The 22,006-nt window shown below is 45.3% G+C and overlaps 1 protein-coding gene across 1 annotated transcript; it reads right to left on the reverse strand.

Annotated features, from left to right (window-relative positions):
• Nucleotides 1-3,793: 3,793 nt before the first annotated feature.
• LOC119441219 (defensin-like) lies at nt 3,794-8,257 on the reverse strand. Its single transcript, XM_049662239.1, has 5 exons — nt 8,187-8,257; nt 7,791-7,874; nt 6,416-6,478; nt 4,680-4,742; nt 3,794-3,935 (listed from the first exon to the last, which is right to left on the reverse strand). Exons 2-5 carry the CDS (start codon nt 7,831-7,833, stop codon nt 3,820-3,822), a joined length of 285 nt encoding a protein of 94 aa, XP_049518196.1. The 5' UTR covers nt 7,834-7,874; nt 8,187-8,257; the 3' UTR covers nt 3,794-3,819.
• Nucleotides 8,258-22,006: the final 13,749 nt, after the last annotated feature.

Below are 22,006 nucleotides of genomic sequence, written 5' to 3' on the forward strand. Positions count from 1 at the left end.
CTGAATTTCACATACCTCAGTTCAGTATCTTTAAGGCAATGTAAACCCCCTCTCATTTACGAACGCAAGTAACTTTCACGGCTCTTCTTGGGCCATTTTTTAAACGGAAACAAACATAAAGGACGACTTCAACTTCAAGCGGCACGTAATGGCAGCTTTGAGAACTCAGAAACGCACATGCATGACCTTTAAATCCGGCAGCTCACGTGACATTGTGGGCGATGGCATGATCGTACTGCTCTCGTATAAAAGCGGAAGTTGCAGTATCATTTCCGTCTTCACCCAGGAGACAATTAGAGAGGAATAAGCTGCGTAGGAAGGCGGTGGGAACTTTGTAGCGAACGGTGATGTTTCCGTGCGTTGTGTGCGCAGTGGGAAGGACAAAGGAGAGAGAGAGAGAGGGAGAGTTGTGGAAGACCGGCGCCGACAGCGTAGTCGGGGCAACACTTCTCCACTGCGCGCAATTCCTACCCCGCATTCCGTGTCCTCGTCCAGCAGCGCACTAATTGACACCGAATCTAGTGACACTGATCGCACACCACGTGGACCCCGTCGAAACAGTCGGATTCCGGCAACAAAGGTGAGCATATAGCCGGAAGCCGTCGGTGCCTCTTTTTAATTTTTTTTCTCTCTTTTTTTTTCTTCTACTCGGAACACAGGCCCACCCCTTGCCCACCCCCTTCTGCGATATTATGTTCAACTTCATGATTCGCTGGCATCTGAACTTATTACCGGTTCTTCTCACCCCCCCCCCCCCCCCCCCTCCGAGGATTCCACGGCCTGTGTGTTCCGAGTAAAAGAAAAAAAAAGAGAAAAATGGAAAGAGAGGTACCGACGGCTTCCGGCAATATGCCCCCCTCTGTTACCGGAATCCGACTGTTTCGACGGGGTCCACGTGGTGTGCGATCGATGTCACTAGATTCAGTGTAAATTAGTGCGCTGGACGAGGACACGATGCTGTGACCAATATGGGTCGGGATATTGAAAGCGGGTAAACTGCTTTCGGTTGCTGTCGCCACAAACGGTGAGGTATACATTTCAAACACAGTACAAGTCCGAGCAAAAATGATAAAGAAGTGATGTTATGAAGAAGCTGAAATGATGATGCACATGTGTGCTCATATGTGCGTGTGTGTTTGGGGGGAGGGGGGAGGGGGGTAGTGTAGCCGATATTCTCGTTGACATTATAAAAATACAGAGAGTTGGACCGGCCGTGCAATGAGTAGGTAAGGCAACCGGTGGTCTAATAGACTTACAGAATGAGTGCCAATTAAGAGAAGTGAAGCGTAAAAGCCGAGAATTCGGTGTTGGGATGAAATTGGGAAATTTGCATCACAAGAGTGGGGGTCTGCTGCCGCAAGACAGGGGTAATTGGAGTTGCCTTCGTCCTGCCGTATACATAAACATGATCATGACGACCTATTGCATTCAAGGAGGCGGCGATAGTCAGATATATAGAGTGTTCATTTTTAAGTTTTACAGGAATTTTTAGAAATCGCCTGTGGCAGGTAGCATAATTCTTCTCATTGAGCTGGGTTATTCGATGAGGCGGACATTAGTAGCACAAGAAATCGAAACACAAAGTCAACTAATTAACGAGAATTCACTAATTATAAATTAGTTAATTACTTTACGACACATATTACAATATACTAATTGTAGCCGATGAGCTTGCCAGGCGTATCCACTTGAAATTAATTTCCAGAATGACACCAGTTTGGACGCCATCTGTTCCCGTAAAAATGCACTGTTGTTCCACTTACTTTTTTACCAAAATGCTGTTTTGTACATTGAAGCACACAAGTAACTGGAACGCCCATGTATTTCGTCCCACACTTGGGGAAATAATATCTCGAAACTGGTCTCATCCTGGAAATTCATTTCAAGTGGATACGTCTTGCAAGCTTATCGGCTACAATTCGTAAATTGCAATGTGTGTCGTAAGGTAATTACCTAAAATGTTAATTAGTGAATTTTTGTTAATTTGTTGAATATGTGTTTCGATTTCTCGTCCTACTAATGTCCGCCTCTTCGAATAACCCAGCTAAACGATAAGAATTGTGCTACCTTCCACAGGCGATTTTTACAAATTCCTTAAAACTTATAAATGAAGACCCTGTATAGTATAGTTTTATGCTAGAAGTATTAGAGGGAAATTTGGCGCCAGTGTCTATGGGAACTGCAAGTATGGCTGTTCATCCAGTATGAGCATGAAAGACAGTACACGTATTTGCTTAAAGTTTGTCCTTCTGGCTTCAAACGATGCTGTGACTTTTAGAATCGGAAATTTTCGACGACATATTGCACTACAAATGCAACAGTTCGCCATGATTACGCGTTTGCCGGAAGGCTTTTTTTTTTTTCTTGTTTGCTTCGCATGCGATCCTGTCCCTTCTTTACCAATTACTGGCAAATTGAAGGACTGGTATGGAACATGCAAATGGATTGCCTCATGCAAGTATTGGTTCATTGCGAAGTGTCTTTGTAATGCCGAGCAGCTGCTCGAAGGGCATTCACCATTGATGCAGCATCCGGTGAAATCGAATAACTTAAAGAAAACGACTGCACATTTATTGAAAGAAGCACAGGGCAGGATTAGTCACAGCTGTCAATGTCAGCCAACCAGATGCATTTGTTATTTAAATTGAAAGTTGAGTGCCCGTACATCAAGGTATCGCGGACGAGTACTTGTCCTACACCTGGTGCCAGGCGCCGACTTGATGGTTAGGTAACAGGACATTGCGTGTTGTCGTGGTCTAGCGGTTCATGCGGTGGGGGTAAAGAAAAGCTTAATCTGGAGTATATTTGCCTCGGTAACTGCAGCCTTAATGAAGTACTGGCAAGTTATGATGATAGTTCTAGTAGGCTTCGTTTGCGGAGGGGGCCTTCCCCGGTGGTGAAAAAGTGAACAAGCGGAACTTTTTTCTTTCCCATCTTTCTATCCCGCTTTTCACTGCATACCGCTGGCTTCGTTTAAGTTAGTTTCCCTCGGCGCTGGTGTATGGATAAGCTGCAGAGCACGTCTTCAGTCAACTATTTTTGCGAGTGCTCAAGAGGCCGCCAGGCACAGTATTCCCCAGGCGCAGTAGCCTTCCCGGATGTATAACATCGGCGCAGCTAGTGGCTGAGATGGAATTTTGAACAGGCAATGTGCGGGTGTGTCCGCAATTTGAATCCTAGCTGGGCACTGCGTCTTACTTTTTTTTAACAAAATTCTCTCAAACAAGTTGATTCTTGCATGTGACGCCCACCATCGGCAGCGGCGGACATCAAAACGAAGTGCCAATAACTGCTGTAGCTGTATAAGTGAAACACCCGCCATCACCTTTAAAGGGACGTAAAGTAAGACAGATTATTGAAACATGGAAGTACGCGCGGCTAACCCTACGTGCTTTCTGACCGGTGTCTCACACGTGGGACAGTCGATACGTGCCTAGTGAGTTTCAAAGCCCAGAAACCCGGTGATTGGCAGTAGCTGTTCCGCAGCATCTGCAGCATGAGCAGCGAACGACGTCATGCCGTAAATCCTCAAACTGACCGATAGTTACGCCGTAAAGTAGTTTTGTCGACCAGCCGACAAGTTACAATAGATTTTATTACGCGCCAGTAATATTTCTACGTCACGAATGAAGTAATCAACAGTGACAGAACAAAGAAAGTATGCGCCCGGAGGCGAGATTTCGACAGGGAAAGTTGTCTGTTGATACTATTGATCCATTCATGTTGGATCAAAGCAACGAGAGCGGTTTGCATACAAAGATCTTTGCTTTTGCATCTGTTTATTAAACGTTGTCATGGGAAGCCCCTCGCAGAAGCGATTTAGGTGGTACAAACGCACCTCAGCTTCAGCGGGCCGTCGCAGTACCCAGCTCGGCGTTGTATACTCTGGCAGTGCGAGTTACAGCGAGATTGCAATGGGCAACCAAACCCGCGACCTGAAAAGAATGAAACCATTGAAGTTCCCGTTACATCACCACAATCCCTCTGATACCGAAGACCATTTGGATTCGTTATCGGCATAATACCCTTGTCACTTTTATAAACTAATTTTTCTACAACAAATGCTGACCGCAAATGCTGGTCGCACCTGCAGGGACTTTCTAAGAAGGAAACAGCGAACAATGCCCCTTTATGGTCTTTTGACACATGCTTCTAATGCACAACACGTTCGGTTGGTAATGGGCATATTGAAGACATTATAAGTTAAGCTCATGCACCGCAACGCGATTTGCGTAAGCACATATGTTCCCCCATTCGGTACCCAGTTTTTCAGCCACGTATATTTTGCGCTCTTATAGTCCGTTTCATTTTGTCATACATGTGAAAACATAGCAAACAGAATTTGTCCGGCTGCTCGCATTAAACTTTAACAAGTAAAACTGGCCTGCACGATATATAGATTCCTCTCCCTCGATTCTATTCCTTCTTATCGCACACTGCTCTCGACCACCCGAACCTGGTTTTAACGTCGGCGGAGCACACCGAGCTCAGTCCTGGTCAACCTCCCTGCCTTTCATTTATCCTTTTCCTCTCTCTCGGCGGAGCACCGCTCAGACCAAAGAAGGAGCGCGAGAAAGATAACTTGAATGGAAGTGTTAGATTATTCCTGCCTTGGTTTCTTTTTTTTTTTTTTTTGGCCACATGTCAGGTATTGAGACCACTGCACGTTCGTGACTTACGGACTCTGACAAGTGGTGTATCTGCGTCCCTTTCTTCAGCAGGGTATTCTTCAGGATCAGCATCTGTAAGCAAGGTTGGAGAAGTCAAAGGATGTCGTGTAACCTCAGAAAGCGATGTATCAATAGTAGAAGCTATTTGACCAAGAAACTCTGATAAAAAGAGATACATTGGTTCCAGGTGTTGCACGTCGTAGGATAAAACTATGTTTATCCCGTTGCCTGTAAATTAATCTAGTGAAGTTAGCTGCATTGTTGCCTGTTCTTATAAAAAATTATATTCTGTCTGGATCGTTGGTAGGTTGCAAAATCCATATTATAGGCCGAGCATTTCTTCTGTCTTGTTTCTGCTAGAGGCATGCTAGCCTGAACACTACAACATATACAGACACAAGACAGTCATACATATACGAGCGCGTGTCCTTGTCTGTTTCGTGTTTGCGTACGTTGCAGCATCTTGAGCTCAGAATGCCAAACCAACTCCTTCGAGAGTGCTGCTTACTCTGGTGATTATTCTTTAGGCCAAGGACTGCTTTCTAATTCATATGTCAATTAGATTGAACACTGCATAGTTGGCATCGTCATGTTATGATTAGTATGTGTGATATAGGAGGTAGCCAAAGCGAACCTGTTAATGTGCTTCGACACCATGGCAGTCTTAATACTGCCAACGAACTGATCATATGCGTTCCTACTCAGCAAAAACATCATCGAGGGAAAAGTTTTGTAATGAAAAAAAAAGTCGCAGTTTCGCCCGAAAGGCGAAGCATCAATTGCAATAGCAAATTAGTAGAGAGCTATTCAGAGTCGGGATAGTAGTTTTATCGGCTGCATAAACTTGGCCACATTCGCTTACTAACTGAATTAACAAGCGTGGTGTCAGTGCGCACAAGCAAACATGAATAGATCACACTCGATGACCGCAGACAACCACTGTCAAAACGTTGGCAGCAAGCGCAGCCGCCGCAGCGAGCGATGGTTCTTGCGGCTATCGCTTCAACTGAAACTGAGCGGCGAATGCACAGCGCATACAAAGGTCAGAGCCGTGTGGAGATCGCTTTTAAGGTACGCAGGGTGTAAAGTACAAGCGCAGTTGTTGGCAGAGTAGAAGCTGCCACCCCCCCCCCTCCCTCCTGCGTTCCCTTTCCGCTTTCCTCCTTTCGCGTGGGATATTGAGTGGCCAGATCCCCTTGCGCCCGGTTGCAAGATACGCATTTGGTGCCGCAGCACAGCGTCGCCCCCCCCCCCTCCCTTCCTCCCATACCCCCACGGCCTTTCGCTCGACGGAAGTCGCGTTTGCTCTCCGCTGTGCGGTCGCTCTCCGTGATAGCGCGTGTCCCCCGCGCGCTTTCACTCGCGCATATGGCACGCGGCGACGATTTTATTGCCCTTGGACTTTATACGCAACGTCACGGCGACGGCGACGGCAGAAATCCGCTTGAAGTGTGCATATAATTGCTATCGCAATAACACTAATTACAATCTCATTCCCAAAAAACATTTGACTCTGTTCTGTTTGCTGCATCATAAAACGTAAAATTTTATTAAACACACCATTGGTTGCTTTCTTTCGAAAGCAATTGCATAAAATGTAAGACACGAAGTTAGGGGGGGGGGGGGGGGGGCGCTTTTTGGAAGTTTGCTTCCACGTCATTATTTAGAAAATCTACTATTTGTGCTTACAATTATATGTTCATTGTTTTAAATGACACATTCCAATAGGTTCCAAAGCCGCTTACCATCACCTGCTTGGTGCGAATCTCCGCCGTGCTCCTCGCTGGCGATTCCAGAAACAAGCATCACTGAAAAGACAGAAAGGTTATAAGAAGAACATGACGTTAAACCTGGCCATGAAGAGTTACAAAACTACGCTCGGTCGATGCTCCAGTAACACTTCTATGAAACTCCTTAACGAAAGCCCAAGGCCCCAGGCGTATTCAAAAGTCAGCGGCAATAAACGAGCCAAAGGCGTTTGAACTAAAAAACATTTTGGGCCATGCTCACTCTTGTCCTCTTTCTTCAGTGCAAATTCACTCATTGCCGCACGCCTATAGCTTCCCAGGATTGTTGGGGAAGTGCGTGAGTGTACGGTAGAGCCCTACGTTAAGGTTGAGCCTTCTTTCTTTCTCTCTTTTTTTACGCATAACGTCACTAGCGGGCTCTGATGACTCCCATGGCGTTTTCGGCACTCGCTTTTGTTTCTTCGGCGTGCAAATGACATATGGTGTTTTGGCATTCACTCGTTCTCAGGCACAAATTTGCTGCCTAAAATTTTATGTAGTGCAACAAAACCAGCATTTTGCGACGCATTTCAAATTGTGAACAAGTTGTTCAACTTGTGTGACGTCTAGCGATGACAGCTTCAGTATGCCAAAACCATGGCCTCCAATATAATGTTGCGCTGCGTTGGTGCAGACAATAGTGAACCGCAATCTCGGAGGCTATGACAGAGCGTTTCGAAGTTCTAAACCGTTTCTCAAAGGCAAGATAGCTTTCTGACGTGTTTCACTACCATGCTCGCGCCAAGCCATAGCTCACATTCACTCCGGCGATTGTTTTCGTCGCTTATTTACCTATTCATTCTACGTGCCATGGGTTTTAATTGTGTGAAGGAGCAAGGAGCCTCTTAGTTTGCTTTGTAAACCGCCTGGTCACGCCGCCACAGTTAAAAGATCCGTACAGCAGAAATATCCCTTGTGTGAGTAATAATGGTCGGTTTGTAAAACGTGAGATACTCATAAGCACTTCGTTAGTGCTACTTTTCTTGCCGTTGTTAGCTTCTACAAATGCAACCTGGGTAACAGGGCTTAATATGTAAGTGCCCACCTGGTGGACTGACCATTTCGTCCGCCGCTGATTGGCTGATGCTGTAGAAGTCAGAAGAAGACAGGCTGCGTGCGCCTGTCTCGTTCTTCTCGTATACCCCAGCCCAGCCAATCAACACTGAGTAGCAGCCGGAATGGACCGTGCGCTAGGTGGGCACTTACAGAATACCCCCCCCCCCCCCCCTGGTCCCCATCTATGTGTCCTCTTTCTAAATGCGAAGACTGCATGCTTGCTCAAATTATTGCTCACAATCGTAGTAGCGGCAATATGCGATGCCGGAAGTTTTACCTGAGAGAATAAGCAGAGCAAAGGCCACTGTAGAGATCTTCATGACGAAAGTCCACGAAATAGGCGCAGGCCTCGGGCGCAACCCTGAAATTATTCCACAGAAATTACAAATAACAAATCACTGACATGAGTTGCCCACTTGATAAAAGTTTGTTTTATACACCTTGCTGCAAAAATAGAGATATTCACAAAGTTTCTTTAAGGCATGCGGACCTCAGAAGCACTTTCGTGGCGCGTAACGTGCAGATGGTGCTTTGTCACGGGCCGAGAATGTACCGCAGCTGCAAGCTCAGCTCGAGCTGCAAATCTAGTGGCGCCTTCAAAGACTGTCTCTATGAAGAGTGTGCAGTATACTGTTCTCTATAGTATGCCACTTAGAACTTCGGGTGTACTTACAGGTGTTCCCGACGAAGCTATAAGGGTGTCCGCGGGTCAGCTAAGAAGCGGTAAAGTGAGCGATGTGTCCTGGGTTTATATACCGGAACGCCCGAAATAGAAAACGTTAGTAGGCGGATCTGTACTGCAAGGCTCAGTACGGTAAGGGGCGTGATATATTCCGGCTTTATATCATACTTCAACCTAAAGAAAGTAAGCGGCAATATGCGGATCTGTCATCGCAGCTGGTCTGGTCCACCTACGACATCCTGCAGGATTTATTGGTCTGTCCCTAACCACAGAGAGGGTGCTGCAAAGTGTAAAATACTACTCCATGGCAAGCGGAACCAGGTATAGCACGTGTCGCAAGCTCGTCACTATTCTTTTGCAGCGTTGAATTATGGTCTTTATTCTTTATTCGTGTGTGTTTTTTTCGTGTGTCCCCGGCTTTTTCGCGCAGGTTTACAAACGTCTAAAAGCTATGAACCAACTAGCCCACCGGAACGTCCTTCGTAGGGAATAACGCTATACTTTATTTTCTGATACCTAAGAACCACAATGACACTGTATCTTTACATTTCAAGTTAAGACATGTCAAGTGTGAACCAGGCATACGTCAGAACAGCTTATCGCTATCCTTTGATCGCGTGCAAAGCTGTTATCACCCCATCCTCAGGCTTCCTTTGCAGCGTTCGTCTCTCAGTTGACGTAAACAGATTTATGCTTTTGCCACCATAGGATACCATAAGACAACTTTCTTTCTTTAATGGCATGAATTTAGGTATAGGTTGGTGCCTTTGTGTGTCACCGGCTATTCCTCGTCGCATCGTAAACAAATCCTCGAAAACGTCTCGTCTATGAATTTCTACAGGCGGTTTAGAAGTTCTCAGAAGCTCACGCCACCTCAAGAACTCGAGTTAAATTATAAAGTTTCATTTCATTCATTCATTCATTCAATTCTCTACAGTGTTCTACTGGCCTCGAGTTCCACCTCCGGACAGACCGGTGCTGTCGTATGTGTGACATGCTAAATATAAAACATGCGATAATGGACCGCCGTGTTTCTTATACCGGGACCGAGTGGTAAGAAAATATCCGTCGTAAAAGTGCGAAGCTACTGCGCTTTCCTTTTTTGACGTCGTTAATTGGGGATGCTTTGTCCGCTTAGAAGTTTGTATGACTTTACTGCGGTCACTGGAAGGCAACACCGTTATTAAAGAAAAAGCGCGAGAAATATTAGGGAAATCAGAGTAAAGAACAATGACTCGGAAGTCACAAGCTATCCCTAAATTATACCGGCCATCTGAGACCACTGACATAGCATAGAATCAATGTACAGGAGGCCTCACCGCAAGTGAAATATTGTGCCAGGCGTCAAAAATAACGACACCCATGTTGAAAACCTCTGCGTCAACCGCCATTGCAAAAAGGTGGTGCAATGCGCACGGCTAGACAAACGCGCAAAGTGCAACGACGAACAGCTGCCATACACACGCGCGCGCACGAAAAGCAGCACTTGAATGTTATTCGCGTATTAACTTTTTTTTTTCAATGGCTTCCTCGTTTGGTGTCCTTCCGTGTTATTTCAGCACCCGAATAAACGCACCGCGATTCAACGCGGCCGGACCTTTGACTTCTCTCGACATGCTTGTCGAGAGAAGTTCCTGAAGCAGGTAAAATTGGCAATACCAAAGTAGTCGCTGAAAGAGTCACTGTGTTCTGAAAATTCTGGCTTGCTTGTCAGTCTGTATAAGTAAATCGTCGTTAATAAAGTGCGTATGTCTCCTATAAAAGCTGTGCTCAAGGCCTGCTTTAATGGAAGGCGTCGTTTATCTCTCCCCTTCATCTTCCTCTTGTCATGTGCGCGAATTTTTTATGAATTTTATGTTCACAAGTTTGTAAGTACGTATATTACATCCCCGCGTCTGCTCTATGGAGACGACAAAGACAAGGACGGGAGCCTTAGTGGACTCCGTGATTTTTTTTTTTATGTTTCTTTGGACACAACCGAAGACAAAGAAGACGGCTCAAAGATTGATCACTTATCTTTTTCACCCGCGTGCTTGGCGTTGCGCTGCTGAGCTCGAAGTCAAGGGTGTGATCATGGACGCGGCAGGGGCATTTCGATGGCGGCGAAAGACAAAAAACTCGCATGTAATTAGGTTTTGGTGCACCTTAAGGTACCCTAGGTAATCAAAATTATTCCGGAGTTCCCCACTATAGCGTGCCTTATAATCATATCATGGTTTTGCATGTACCCGCCACGGTGACTCAGTCAGCGAAGACGTTGCGCTGCCGAGCACGAGATCGCGGGATCAAATCCCGGCCGCGGCGGCCGCATTTCGATGGAGGCGAAATGCAAAATCGCCCGTGTGCTTGAATTGTAGTGCACGTTAAAGAACCCCAGGTGGTCAAAATTAATCCGGCGCCCTCCACTACGGCGTGCCTCTAATCAGAACTGGCTTTGGCACCTAAATCCCCAGAAAGAACAAGAAGTGCTTTTGCACTTAATGTTCTAGAATTTAATTTAATTTTTACCCTCATTTTATAGTCCGTGTCCTCGCCTCCTGTTTTCGGTGACACCGTGACAACATTATATCCCTACTGGCCGGGTCCTGCCTCAGCGCAACCGACCACTCGTCGACTGAATCCGGCCTTGACTTAGATCGCCTTTATGGGATCTCGACCCCAGATTCAAACTAACAGATGACAGTTTACCGTGTAATGTCTAAAACTTCCAATTTTAGATATGGTGTCGTTGAATGGACTTTTTTTTTCGTTCTGATCTAAATATGACATCTTGAGTGTTTTATGCTATATTGGTTTTTGAATTGTGATATCAAATTTTGCGTTCGACTCAAACTCTTTATTTACCGCATGTCGCTGCCTTTAATTGTTCCAAGGGAGTGGCGGGGCTAGCCAAGCTGCAGGTATGCAACTTTTACCCTGCTCTCCTCACCATAAATGGTACATTCTGTTGTGTTACAAATGTACCGACCTGGTGAAATAAACCAATTCTCGAATCTCAAGTCTGACACACTTTCGCCCTCAGAGCGATTTAGTGTTTTAGATTTTTAGAGCGATTTTTAGAGCGATTTAGATTTTCAAAAAGTATCAGTAAACGAACGATGCATTATATTAAATTACACTACAATATATGTTATATTAGAATTTATTATGCTTTGACCAGTGGTCTTGCTCAAAAGGGCTGGATAGAACATTTGTGTGAAATGACAGTATTAGGAAATGCGTGCAGCTTTAGCGTGTAATGAGTGATGATGCTGCAGTGTGTTGTGGTTTATTTCATTATTACTTTCATTGCGAGAATCGGCTGTACACACGAGCTTAATTCGTCTGACCCAAGGAGGTTTAAACCTCCTTGGTCTGGCCTTATTGTGCTCGCAATCGAAAAGAGTGCAGGTTACAAGTATCGATTGACTTTAGTTGTGTTTGCGCATTTCGGTACAGTCACCGCCACTCACGGGAGAGGCACAAAACTAACGACAATATTTCCAATCGCTGAAGCACGAAGCGCGCCTATAGTGTGCCGCAACATCACAGCAAAGGCGCAGAACAACGCACAAAGCGATATCGCTCTTCATGATGGCTACAGCTAACGCGATTGTGTGAGCGAAAAATGCACATTCTTAACACACACTTTGCATATTGCCTTCAACATTTTTTTTTTCGAAATTCACTCGGGAGTGATTACGCAAAATATTCACTCTGGGTATGGAGTACGGTGCATGTGTAACTGTAAAGAAGTATGGCATATTCTTCTCATCCGCATCTGAGAAATTTGCCACTCAATTGATCTAGACCTCTGTGTCTTCACAGAATGCCTAAAGCAACCTTGAGGTATGTTTAGAAATCACTGAGATTGCTTAAAAATACCGGACGCGGCAGCAACATGGCAATGTTAGTAGACGTAGTTCCATCTTCATGCCTGCGTTTAAGCAATGAAATGCAATTTTTAACATACCAAACATGAGGAGATGATGGAGATAGATTTTTTTTTTCACGTACATGGAGACGCAGCTTTTGGCATCTAACCGTGGTATGTAAATTTTAAAATTGTTTTCCAAGTTCATAACACCAGCAGTAGGCAATAAAAAAACCTTTGAAGAGCGATATATCCCATAGTTGTTATTAGTGTCTCATGAGATTAAAGCTTCCTCCAGTCGCTTTTTCTTTTCTTCTTTTTTCTTGTGAGCTTAAAGAAATATCCGCGCAGGTAGATCTTTATTTCAGCAATTTCAATATTTTCTCACCCCCGTAGCAGTCATAAACAAGAGCACCAGAGCCCGCATTCACGAAATATTTCTAAAGCAGAAATTGTTCGTAAGAGAAAACGCCAGCCAATCCTAATGCTTCATATAGCGGAAACAGTCGGCAAATGGCAAAGAGCACTTACTAACGAAAAGCTTCGTCAATTTGGGCCCGGATTTATGCACATTCTCAATAGTTTGAATAGTTTGAAGAAAGTTTCAGAACGAGACCCTGGGCAGTTGATTCTCTCTGGACGAAGAAAAGCTTCTGCAGCGTGGTCCTGTTTTACCGGAAGTGCTGCCTCCGATACACGAAGATATGCAAAGATCCATGGCGCGAACTTTTTTTTTTTACGTGCTTTGTTTGGTCTTCCTAAGAATCTGAAAACAAGAAACAAACCTTGCTAGCAGGCAGCTGGACTACATCAACATGCACGTTCTGTGGATACACTATACCCACCCAATCATTTATCTTTCATTGAAAGGCGCGTTCTTGTTTTCGTAATCTATGGAAACCACGTACTACGCGTGGGAGCTAAAGGTATACCCAGTAGGATATAACACTGCCTAAGCTTTAAACACGAACAACCACAATAATATCGAAGAAAGACCTCGCAGTTGTGTCGAAGCAAGGGGAAGGAAAATAATAACAAGCGCCGTTTCGGGGTACTTCCTGCATGCGTTGTTGGCTTTACTATTGCGAAGGCCTCCCTCGACATTTCAGTCCATGCGCTTGCCGTCTTTCCTTTCAGTTTGCTGGTTCTTTCTTTTTGTTTTGTTTTGCTTTGTTTTTATTTGTTATTTCGCCATGTCCGTCTATTGAGGTTTTTGCGCCCATCTGGGTTTAAAGTACGGAAGGTCTCGCCTTAAACTTCAAATGCCCAAGAGCTTTCGCTTATCAATCCTATTACTTCGAGCCGGCAAACGATTCCGTAACTTACCACTGCAATGGTTTGCTTATTACTCACTTGGTACCTGCCAGACTCCCCACTATTTCTGTCGTAAAAATTGGGCTGTGCACGTGCGTAAGCGAGGCTTGCTAGATGATAATGCCGAGAAATGTTTACGCATGCACGGTATACTGTGTACGCGACCAGGACGTCGCGATTTTAAGCGCCTCTTCTCGCTGCATACTAAATCCTGAGTGGCATACTTGGCATTCTTCATTCTTCAAGAAACTAGAAAGCATGTCCGAGCAAACGTTCGCTGGCTGACGCGAAACAAAACACTCTCCTCGCATATTGTAAGGCGGGAGCTGCTTCTCATTCGCACCTTTTCACTCTTTTCTTGGTATTTGTTTTTGTTGCTTTCGTAATTGCAAGATAAATACAAAAAGCATCGATAGAATGAATAATACTTGCCGCCAAGTTTAAGCAGCGTGTTCTGAAATAAACAGGGTAAGAACAAAAACAGGAGGGAAGAAAAACGCAACACGAAGGTTGGTGTAGTTTGTGGCAGAGAGTAAACACTGCTACCGAGCTCACTTTTGTCATACTCTACTCATGTCATACTGAGTAAAGAACTTAAGTATCTTATTACCTTGCGTTTACATTCCAATCATTATGTTCAGCTTTCCAGGTTTTTAGTAATATCGTGCGAGCGTCGACTACACGACATGTTAGCGCCTTATAATCGGAAGAAACGGCAAGATCCTGTACAGTGCGCGAGTGTGCGCAAAGCACACTACAGCGCGAGCGTCGTCTGCCACGCTGTTCACTTCATGAGGAGACACGCCCCGCCAGGGTTATCTGCGTGGTTCTGTTTACAAAAGGCCGGTGAAATGCAGAGTGCGCGACTAAGATGTGTCATCTGCGATGTGCTTTTCTATCTTTATTTTTTCGTATTGCATGGCGCACGCATCCACCCAGCAATTCATATGTTAAAAATAAGCATTTTTGATTTATGACATTAGGTGAACGATGGACCCTCGTGGCTAACAATGGCAGGGAGTGTGCGCTCCTGAATTGAACAGCATGGCATACGCCGCTTCCACTGAAGCGTGTTCTTAAGTGCAATGCACTTTAGGGGCCCGGGTTGTCGGCGTCTGTCGCGTGATCACGCTCAAAAACAAGTGCTCAAAACAGGGTCAAAACAAGCGCAGAATTGATCAAAACCGGTTCAAAATAAACTAACATGATTCATAATAATTTAATAGACAGTAAGAATCAAGCATTAAGCGCATTAATTAGCAGAAACTCGTTAAATCGGTTCCGAAACGCCAGACTGGTACCAGCGCAGTGCAAGAGAGGGTGCCACCACCCCACAAGCGCTCGATTGCTCCTCCCTCCAGTGCTACTCCAGCACCGGCGCATCACTGCTTCGCACTTCCCCAGGTTTCATGTTAGTGGAGCTGCATTAGCACTGGATTTGAACAACACAAGCGCAGGATTTGAGCAGAATTGGAGCTACATTAGCGCTGGATTTGAGCAAGATTTGAGCTGGATTGGAACTGCATTTGAGCTACATTAAAGGGGCTGAGAAATCGAATTTGTGGCTTGCGCGTTCTTTGTTTCAAACGTTTCTTATTGCTCCAGGAAGCATGATACACGCTCGAAGATTCAGATATTCTCGGTAAATAATTTAATATCGCATTATTTATCTGAACGATTTTCGGTTTCGGTTTCTCGGCGCCGAGTTGGACAGTGACGTCACTGTCTAGGAAGCTTGGTCACGTGGGCCCACAAAGCTGTGACGCACGCACTGCTGCATCGTCTGCTCTCGCATACACGTTCGGTGCCAGCGCAGGCAAGCAAACCCACGCCGACAGTTGTCGTGGCTAGCTGCGGCAGCTCCGATTCCGGCTCTACGTCTGCGTCCGATGCGGCTCACTGCACTCTAGACTCGAGGCTCCCTATAGGCTTGCCCGGTGCTGTGGGTCACCGCTCATTGTACGTCACTCTAATGTAGTGTGATGTCACTAAAACTTGCGTTACGCTTCCAACGCAGTGACGTCGGTGTCAATCGCGCTAGCGATGGGTCTCGATCGCGAGAACGAGCATTTAGGCACTCTATGTAAGTGAATCAAAATATATTTTAAACGTTTGCTGTATCCAACACTTCCTGTTGAGTGTCCTTTTATACAGAAGAAGCCTACAGAAGGCATTTTATAGCCTCAAAATTTGGTGTCCCAAACCCTTTAAGCGCAGGATTTGAGCTGGATTGGAACTACATTAAGCGCGCAGAACTTAACCTACACATGCGCTGGATTGTAACTACGTTAGAGCTACATTAAGCGCGCATTAAATTTTATTTCCCAATGTGTGGAAAGAAATACATGGGCGTTCCAGTTATTTTAGTGCTTCATTGCATAAAAGAAAGTTTTGTTTAAAATAAGTAAGTGGAACAACAGTGCATTTTTACGGCAAGTTTGATGGCGCATATCTCCAAACTGGCGCCACTCTGTAAATTCATTCCGACTGGATACGCCTTGCTAACTCACCGGCGACAACTCGTAAATTGCAATATGTGCCGTAAACTAAATAATTCAAAAGATAATTAGTGGACTTTTGTCAATTAGTTGCATACGCGTTTCGATTTCTCGTGCAAGAAATTTCCGCCTCTCTCAATAATCCAGTTTAAGGACTATAATTATGTTATATGCAGCCGACTTTTTTTTTAACTCCATAAAACTTACGAAGGATCACCCTGTAATTTATAATCAATGTGTAATTAAAAGTTCGCCCTGCTACTCGTAGGCGTTCGGATTAATCTTTTCTCTTCTGGTATATCCATGTGGGCGATTCAGCTGATCTCTTCCAATATATAATTCCCCTGTGAGCTGGCCTTCTGTCTACGCAAGACAAGTGCAAGCTTAGATTAATATCAGCAAAGCGGACACCCATAAATCCTTCAGATTGTTGAACACGGGCAGACGAAACGATGAGTAGGAATAGGGGCTATTTATAGACGCTACCACACGTTATATCCCGCGTACATGCACGCAGACGCATCGTTAAATAACAAAATGGCATTAGTCGCTACTTAAAGGCCGGGATGGACTTGCATGATATAAATCTCGCGCACTCACGCACACACCAGACTAGGAACCTTTACGTTACCAAAAAAGACTTCGGACTAGAGAAAAGCATTAAGGAGGAGATTAGTGCGTGGGCAGATATGAAGAACGCTCACATATCATCAAAAGATGACGTATATGGAAAATTAATTGAACGAGAGAGCGAAAGAAATATGAGTAATGAGACTAGCTTCGTATTAAGGTATATAGAAAGCAATCGATGTCTCAACTTTATCAAGGCAAGCAACCAGAATACTGGCCCCCATTCATTCACGTACCGCTTATGCCATTCAAGCACTCTCAGAATACTAATTAATTTCATAACCTTTCTACACTACGTCCGTACGCACACCGCACAAGAGAAGACCTTCCTTTGAAAATGGTTTGAAATTTTTGTGTGTGACGTTACAGCGTCTGTGCGTCCTATCGCATGAAAATGTCTTTTATAACTATATGTGTTACTAACCCTGACCGTGTTTAGTGTGCGTAAGAGATTTTGGAGCATTTATTTGATGTCGGCTACATCCGTTCCACACAGCGGTAACGCGAAGCCTCTCGAAATGTCATTTGCAAAGCAACACATAATGGTTCAGTCCGTGCTCGAAACGCGTGCGTCTGCAAAATATTCCCTTTCGAAGATTCACATACTTCCTAAGAGAAATGAAGCGCGAAGTGCATTTTTCAGACATATCCGTATCTTCAGACGATTATGCATGTGCATAGTTTTAGGCGGAGATGATCGGCATCGCCACCGCCATGTGGCACAGCACGTATGTCCAGTGCTACGTGGCAGCAATACAAAGAGTGCAGACTACCCACATACTGAGCCCCAGAAATCTCCCAACTCCTCCAATCGTCTAGAGATTTTATACATAATGCTTGTACCACGTTTCCCACACTCATGTGCGGGGCACCCATTTACACTCGTTCCAGAACTTTTCTTAGACGGTCCAGCGCCTTTTGCACGTGACTTACCCCTTAGATTTCCTCCCTTCAAAGTGTGGCGTGCATCACTTTAGGAAAGAGAAGGTGGACAGTTCTGGATAGCTTGCTTGTGTCACTCGCTCAAGAGTTGTAACTTCTGTGTTTTTTGTAACCTCACAATGACATGGCACTCATTGAAACAATATTTCAGTGCAAATCCTCCGTTTTCATACACCCGTGTTCCAAAGGCCCTATAATATATGTACCCATGAAATGTCAGCCACACTCATATCATCGTTCATTTGCGTGGTGATCTGAAGCAAGTGTGACTTTTAATTAAAACAAGCCAACTGTTACGGGGAGTGCTATTTCTTAATTTGTTTCTCAGAGTTGGTTTCCTTTTCTTAACAGCTTTTTTTTCTGTCGTATGTATAGAACCAAATTCCTCGTAAGTCGGAGAATTTTCACAAAGTTACAAAGTTATCCGGGCACGAAAGTTTCCAGCAGTTTTAATTGCATTCCTGGGGCTGAAAGTTTCATGAGTACAAGAGAGACAGGAAATGCAGGAAGGTTAACCAGAAGAAAATATCCGATTTGCTACCATGCCCGTAGGTTGGAGAAAAAAGGGTCCTTCATGAGTACAATGTGAGTGACGTAGGGAAGTAGGAAAAATATCCCCCTTCTAGACGATTCATGTCCTGCTCTTCATCGCCTATTTAAAAGCTTACGTCTATTTGTTAATTTCTATTGGATTTTCGTAAGCCATAATACACCGAAATTGGTAAACAAAAAGCGCTCAGCGCCTTGTAACTATTGCTGAAAAACATTAGAAAATCTATTGCACGTCACCCAACCTTAACTGCCTGCTATACTGTTTATTTAGTAAGCAGATAATATCTTAGTCAATTACGTTTCTCATAGCACTGCACTAAATCCTAAATGTCGAATATGAAATTAATAGTTCTGCTAACTTCTGTCAGTGCGTTAAACGCAACACATTAACTTCTCTCAAAGTCACATGTTGTGGATCATTTTGAACGATCCAACGATGTACCTCTCTTCAAATCCACTTCGTCTCGCACAGACCTCACAGAACCGCTTGCGATACCATTGCGATAAGGGCGTAAGGCGTGGAAAGGAAGAACTGTAAAGTTTTTCCTTTTTTCCCCACTTTTCTTTTTGTCCTTGCCTTCGCAATATTTGTGTCCGTGTTTTCCCCAGAACTGATTTCTCTTTCTCTCTGGGACCTTGCCCGAAGCAGTCTTGGGTGCAAAATTTCTCAAAAGCCATATCACGCTTTTTTTTTAAGGCAATCGAACTGTACGACCGCTTGTGAGTGACTGTCAGTGAACTTTTTTGTGTGTGAGCTAGTTAACACAGACTGAGTATTTCTTCTTTCTTATCTTTCTTTCCACCTTTCTTTCTTCCCTAAGTGAAGGGTAGCCAACCAGGCGCGATCTAAGTTAACTTGGCTGCTTTTGCCTTATCACTTCTCTCGCTTCTCCGTATCTATCTATCATCTATATATCTATCTAGCTAGATAGCTATCCATCTATTTCAGCCATATGCGCTGGCCTCACATTCCTTACCCTCCTAAAGTAAAACGCTTTTGATAGCACGACCTTTGCGAACAGCTCGAAGAAAAAATACGCCTGAGCGAGCAGCCGCCATTCGAAGGACTTGCTTGCTTACGTTGCGCCGGTAACGTCAAGGGGGATGAAATAATCAGCACTAAAGTGTGAGGACAGCCTCCGCCTGTTTAGGTATAAGAGGATTACGCGCAGGATGCGTGCCGCTCGACTGCGGAGGTGGAATAAATATAATGCACATAGAGCTAGAGAGAGAGAGAGAGGCATCTGTTTCTTCCAGTGGGCTGCGTTGATTGATGAGCCCTAGTTTCCAGAAATGTCTGTGCATGGCCCACGCTGGCGCTGATATACGCGCGCAAACGGTTACAAGAGAGGATGTTTACGAAACCCGCAGCGAACATTGCCTTCCAGCGACGGCGCTCACTCGGGTATAATGCGCGCAAACGAGATGTGTTGACGATGGATCGCAGCGCTTTTTTGCGCGACTCCAGCCAACAGAGGGAAATAAGCAGCTTCGAAGCTGCGGGTGGCGTCGCCGGTGAAATAACGCCGGTTAGTTTTTCATTAATTTCATAGGGGCGTGTTCAATCAAGCTATACTTACGAGGTAGAATGGAGTATGATAAGCCATGCAGAAAGAAAACTAGGTAATTTGAACACGCTCGTTGGTCTTCGCAGTTTATTTCGTCTGGCCCATTATAAATAGCCCGTTGTAGACAAAATAGGGGTGGCATGAGCAACGTTTGGTTACGAAAAATCAGGCAAGTTTGCACTTGGTCGCGCAAAGCTTAGGCACAGCGAAGCTTACTGGCTGCTACTGCTAGGTATGAACTTCGGTGCTGCTATAGGTCTTAACTTGGTTTAACTTGACTACGCATGTAGGAAGGTATTCTCGAGCGATCATTTTCGGAGGTACCTTCCCTTTCGCGACATTTCGCCTGACTAGCGCTGGACGCGTCGGCGCCTACGAGCGACAGCGTTCCTGGCATGCCACAAACGCAGGCAGGCTAACCAAGGTTGGCACAGTGCCAATAACGCTGCTGCTTGCCGACGCCGAACGCGTTGGAGGCTAGCCGCTCGATATCAATCGACCAGCTTCGCTGTGTCTTGAGCTTGGCGCGGCCTAGTAAAAAAAAGTGCAAGCTTGCGCCTTCTTTCTTTCTTTTTTTTTTTTCTCTCCTGGCTCAAGGCGCCGCGGAGAGAAGAGAGGCAGGGGCCGGGAAGGCAGGAAGCTGACAAGGAGGAGACCGCGTGCGCATGCACGCGGTCTCGCATGCACGCGGTCTCCTCCTCATGCACGCGGTCTCCTCCTCTTTTTCCGCGTTGTCATGGCTACCACGGCTACGCACCACAAATTACGGCTGGCTTAAACAGCTTCGCTGTTAAAAAAATAATAATAATAAAAAGCGACCAAGTGAAGAGAGAGCCCTTCCGGCGGCAATCAATTTAAAATATTCACGACGAAACCAGGAGGCGGAGATATACGTATTTGATAGGACGCATTTGTTTGCTTCATCGGTACCTGTCTGCCTTTCTAGGAAAGCTACTTTGAGTTACAACAGTATCTTCATCCCGCTTGAGTCCGTAACTCCGTTCATTAAGGTGGCATAAAAAGGAACGCTTAATTCGGTACAATTCGGAGTAGACTTTGTCATTCCGTTCAGGGTTAATAAATTTGCTGGCATAGTAACTGCTTTCCTGCGCCTGTTGAACACAATTGTTTCACGGACACACAGGACTCAAGAACTCCTGGCCGTCACCTAGGCGGGACCTTTCGCCCGTCCCACCAACTAGCAGGACTTATAATAAAGTAATGCCTCCACCTCCACATATCATACAACTACTTGAAGTCTAGAACAAGTGTGAATATCCTGTGATCCTGCGAATGATCCTGTGAATAGTCCACCGCAGTGCGAACGCCGGCTTATTGGCACGCAAACACGATACAGGGTGTCTTTTTTTTTTAGCTGCACCCCATTTTTTAAATTAGAAAAATAAAAACCTTGATCCCGTTATGTTTGCCATTCGAGTGTAAGGATTGGCGTCCTCTGGATACAGAGCAATTTCCGCACTTACGTGCGTAATTAGCGAAGTTACGGTAATTAACTTTCTAATTATCAACAATAGGTGGCTAGAGCAAATGAGTACTTTGGGGCCCGTTCTCGACACTACCTATCCCAACGATCAAATTTTGAATAGCGGAGTTCATGTGGGAGCTACGCGAATAATTAGTTCCCCTTGGCAGGCTCCTCGAAACCGAAACTGGCCGCTTGCGTTATCTCCTTGGTTTCTGCGGCGTTGGCCTAGCGCTTCAATGCCGGCGGGCCGCCAAAATTAACTTCGTCATTCCGTGGGGCACCATGTTGCGCTGTAGCGCCAACCCTGCTACTGCAGGCACGGCGTCATATCAGTTTGTCGACTGCGAACGCCGCAGACAGCAAGGAGATAACGCAAGCAGGGCCGCGATTTTGTAGCGATGCCTTATGACTTATTTTAGAATAGTCTTATCTTCCACCGCTCACGGGCGGCTGATCCCGTTGATAACGCGAGCGGACCGTCGCTCTGACCACTGACAAAGCGCGATAAGCGCGAAAAGGCATTACTACTTTAAACGCATCGCTACAAAATACCGGCCCTGCTCGCGGGGCCGGACCGGCGGTGACCTCGGAGATGTGACGAAAGGCGAGGGGGCGAAGACATCGACGACACAGATGCTGTTTTTGCGGCCAGTTTCGGAACTGGCCGCAAAAACTCTCCGTCTCCGTCCATCTCTCTCCGTCCATGCGTCTATTTCCGACTCCAGAGTATGCATTCATCATCATCATCAGCCTATATTTATGTCCACTGCAGGACGAAGGCCTCTCCCTGTGATCTCCAATTACCCCTGCCTTGCGCTGACTGATTCCAACTTGCGCCTGCAACTGTGCCATAAAGGCAGTTGCGTACACCGCAAAGGAGATAAAGTCTCAACTTATTTATCTAGTTCGAATCTTTTTTTTTGTAATATTACGACTTTGTAATTAACATTTAAATATTGAATATTTGA

This window comes from Dermacentor silvarum, chromosome 2 (genome assembly GCF_013339745.2).
Source record: "Dermacentor silvarum isolate Dsil-2018 chromosome 2, BIME_Dsil_1.4, whole genome shotgun sequence".
In the NCBI taxonomy this organism is placed as follows: domain Eukaryota; kingdom Metazoa; phylum Arthropoda; class Arachnida; order Ixodida; family Ixodidae; genus Dermacentor; species Dermacentor silvarum.

Bases quoted from the DNA above. Each gene is read 5' to 3' on its own strand.
- LOC119441219 (XM_049662239.1), bottom strand. From the start codon at position 7,833: ATGAAGATCTCTACAGTGGCCTTTGCTCTGCTTATTCTCTCAG. The intron at 6,479-7,790 runs GTAAAACTTCCG...CTGTCTTTTCAG, and splicing joins TGCTCTGCTTATTCTCTCAG to TGATGCTTGTTTCTGGAATC. The intron at 4,743-6,415 runs GTAAGCGGCTTT...CCTTGCTTACAG, and splicing joins TTCGCACCAAGCAGGTGATG to ATGCTGATCCTGAAGAATAC.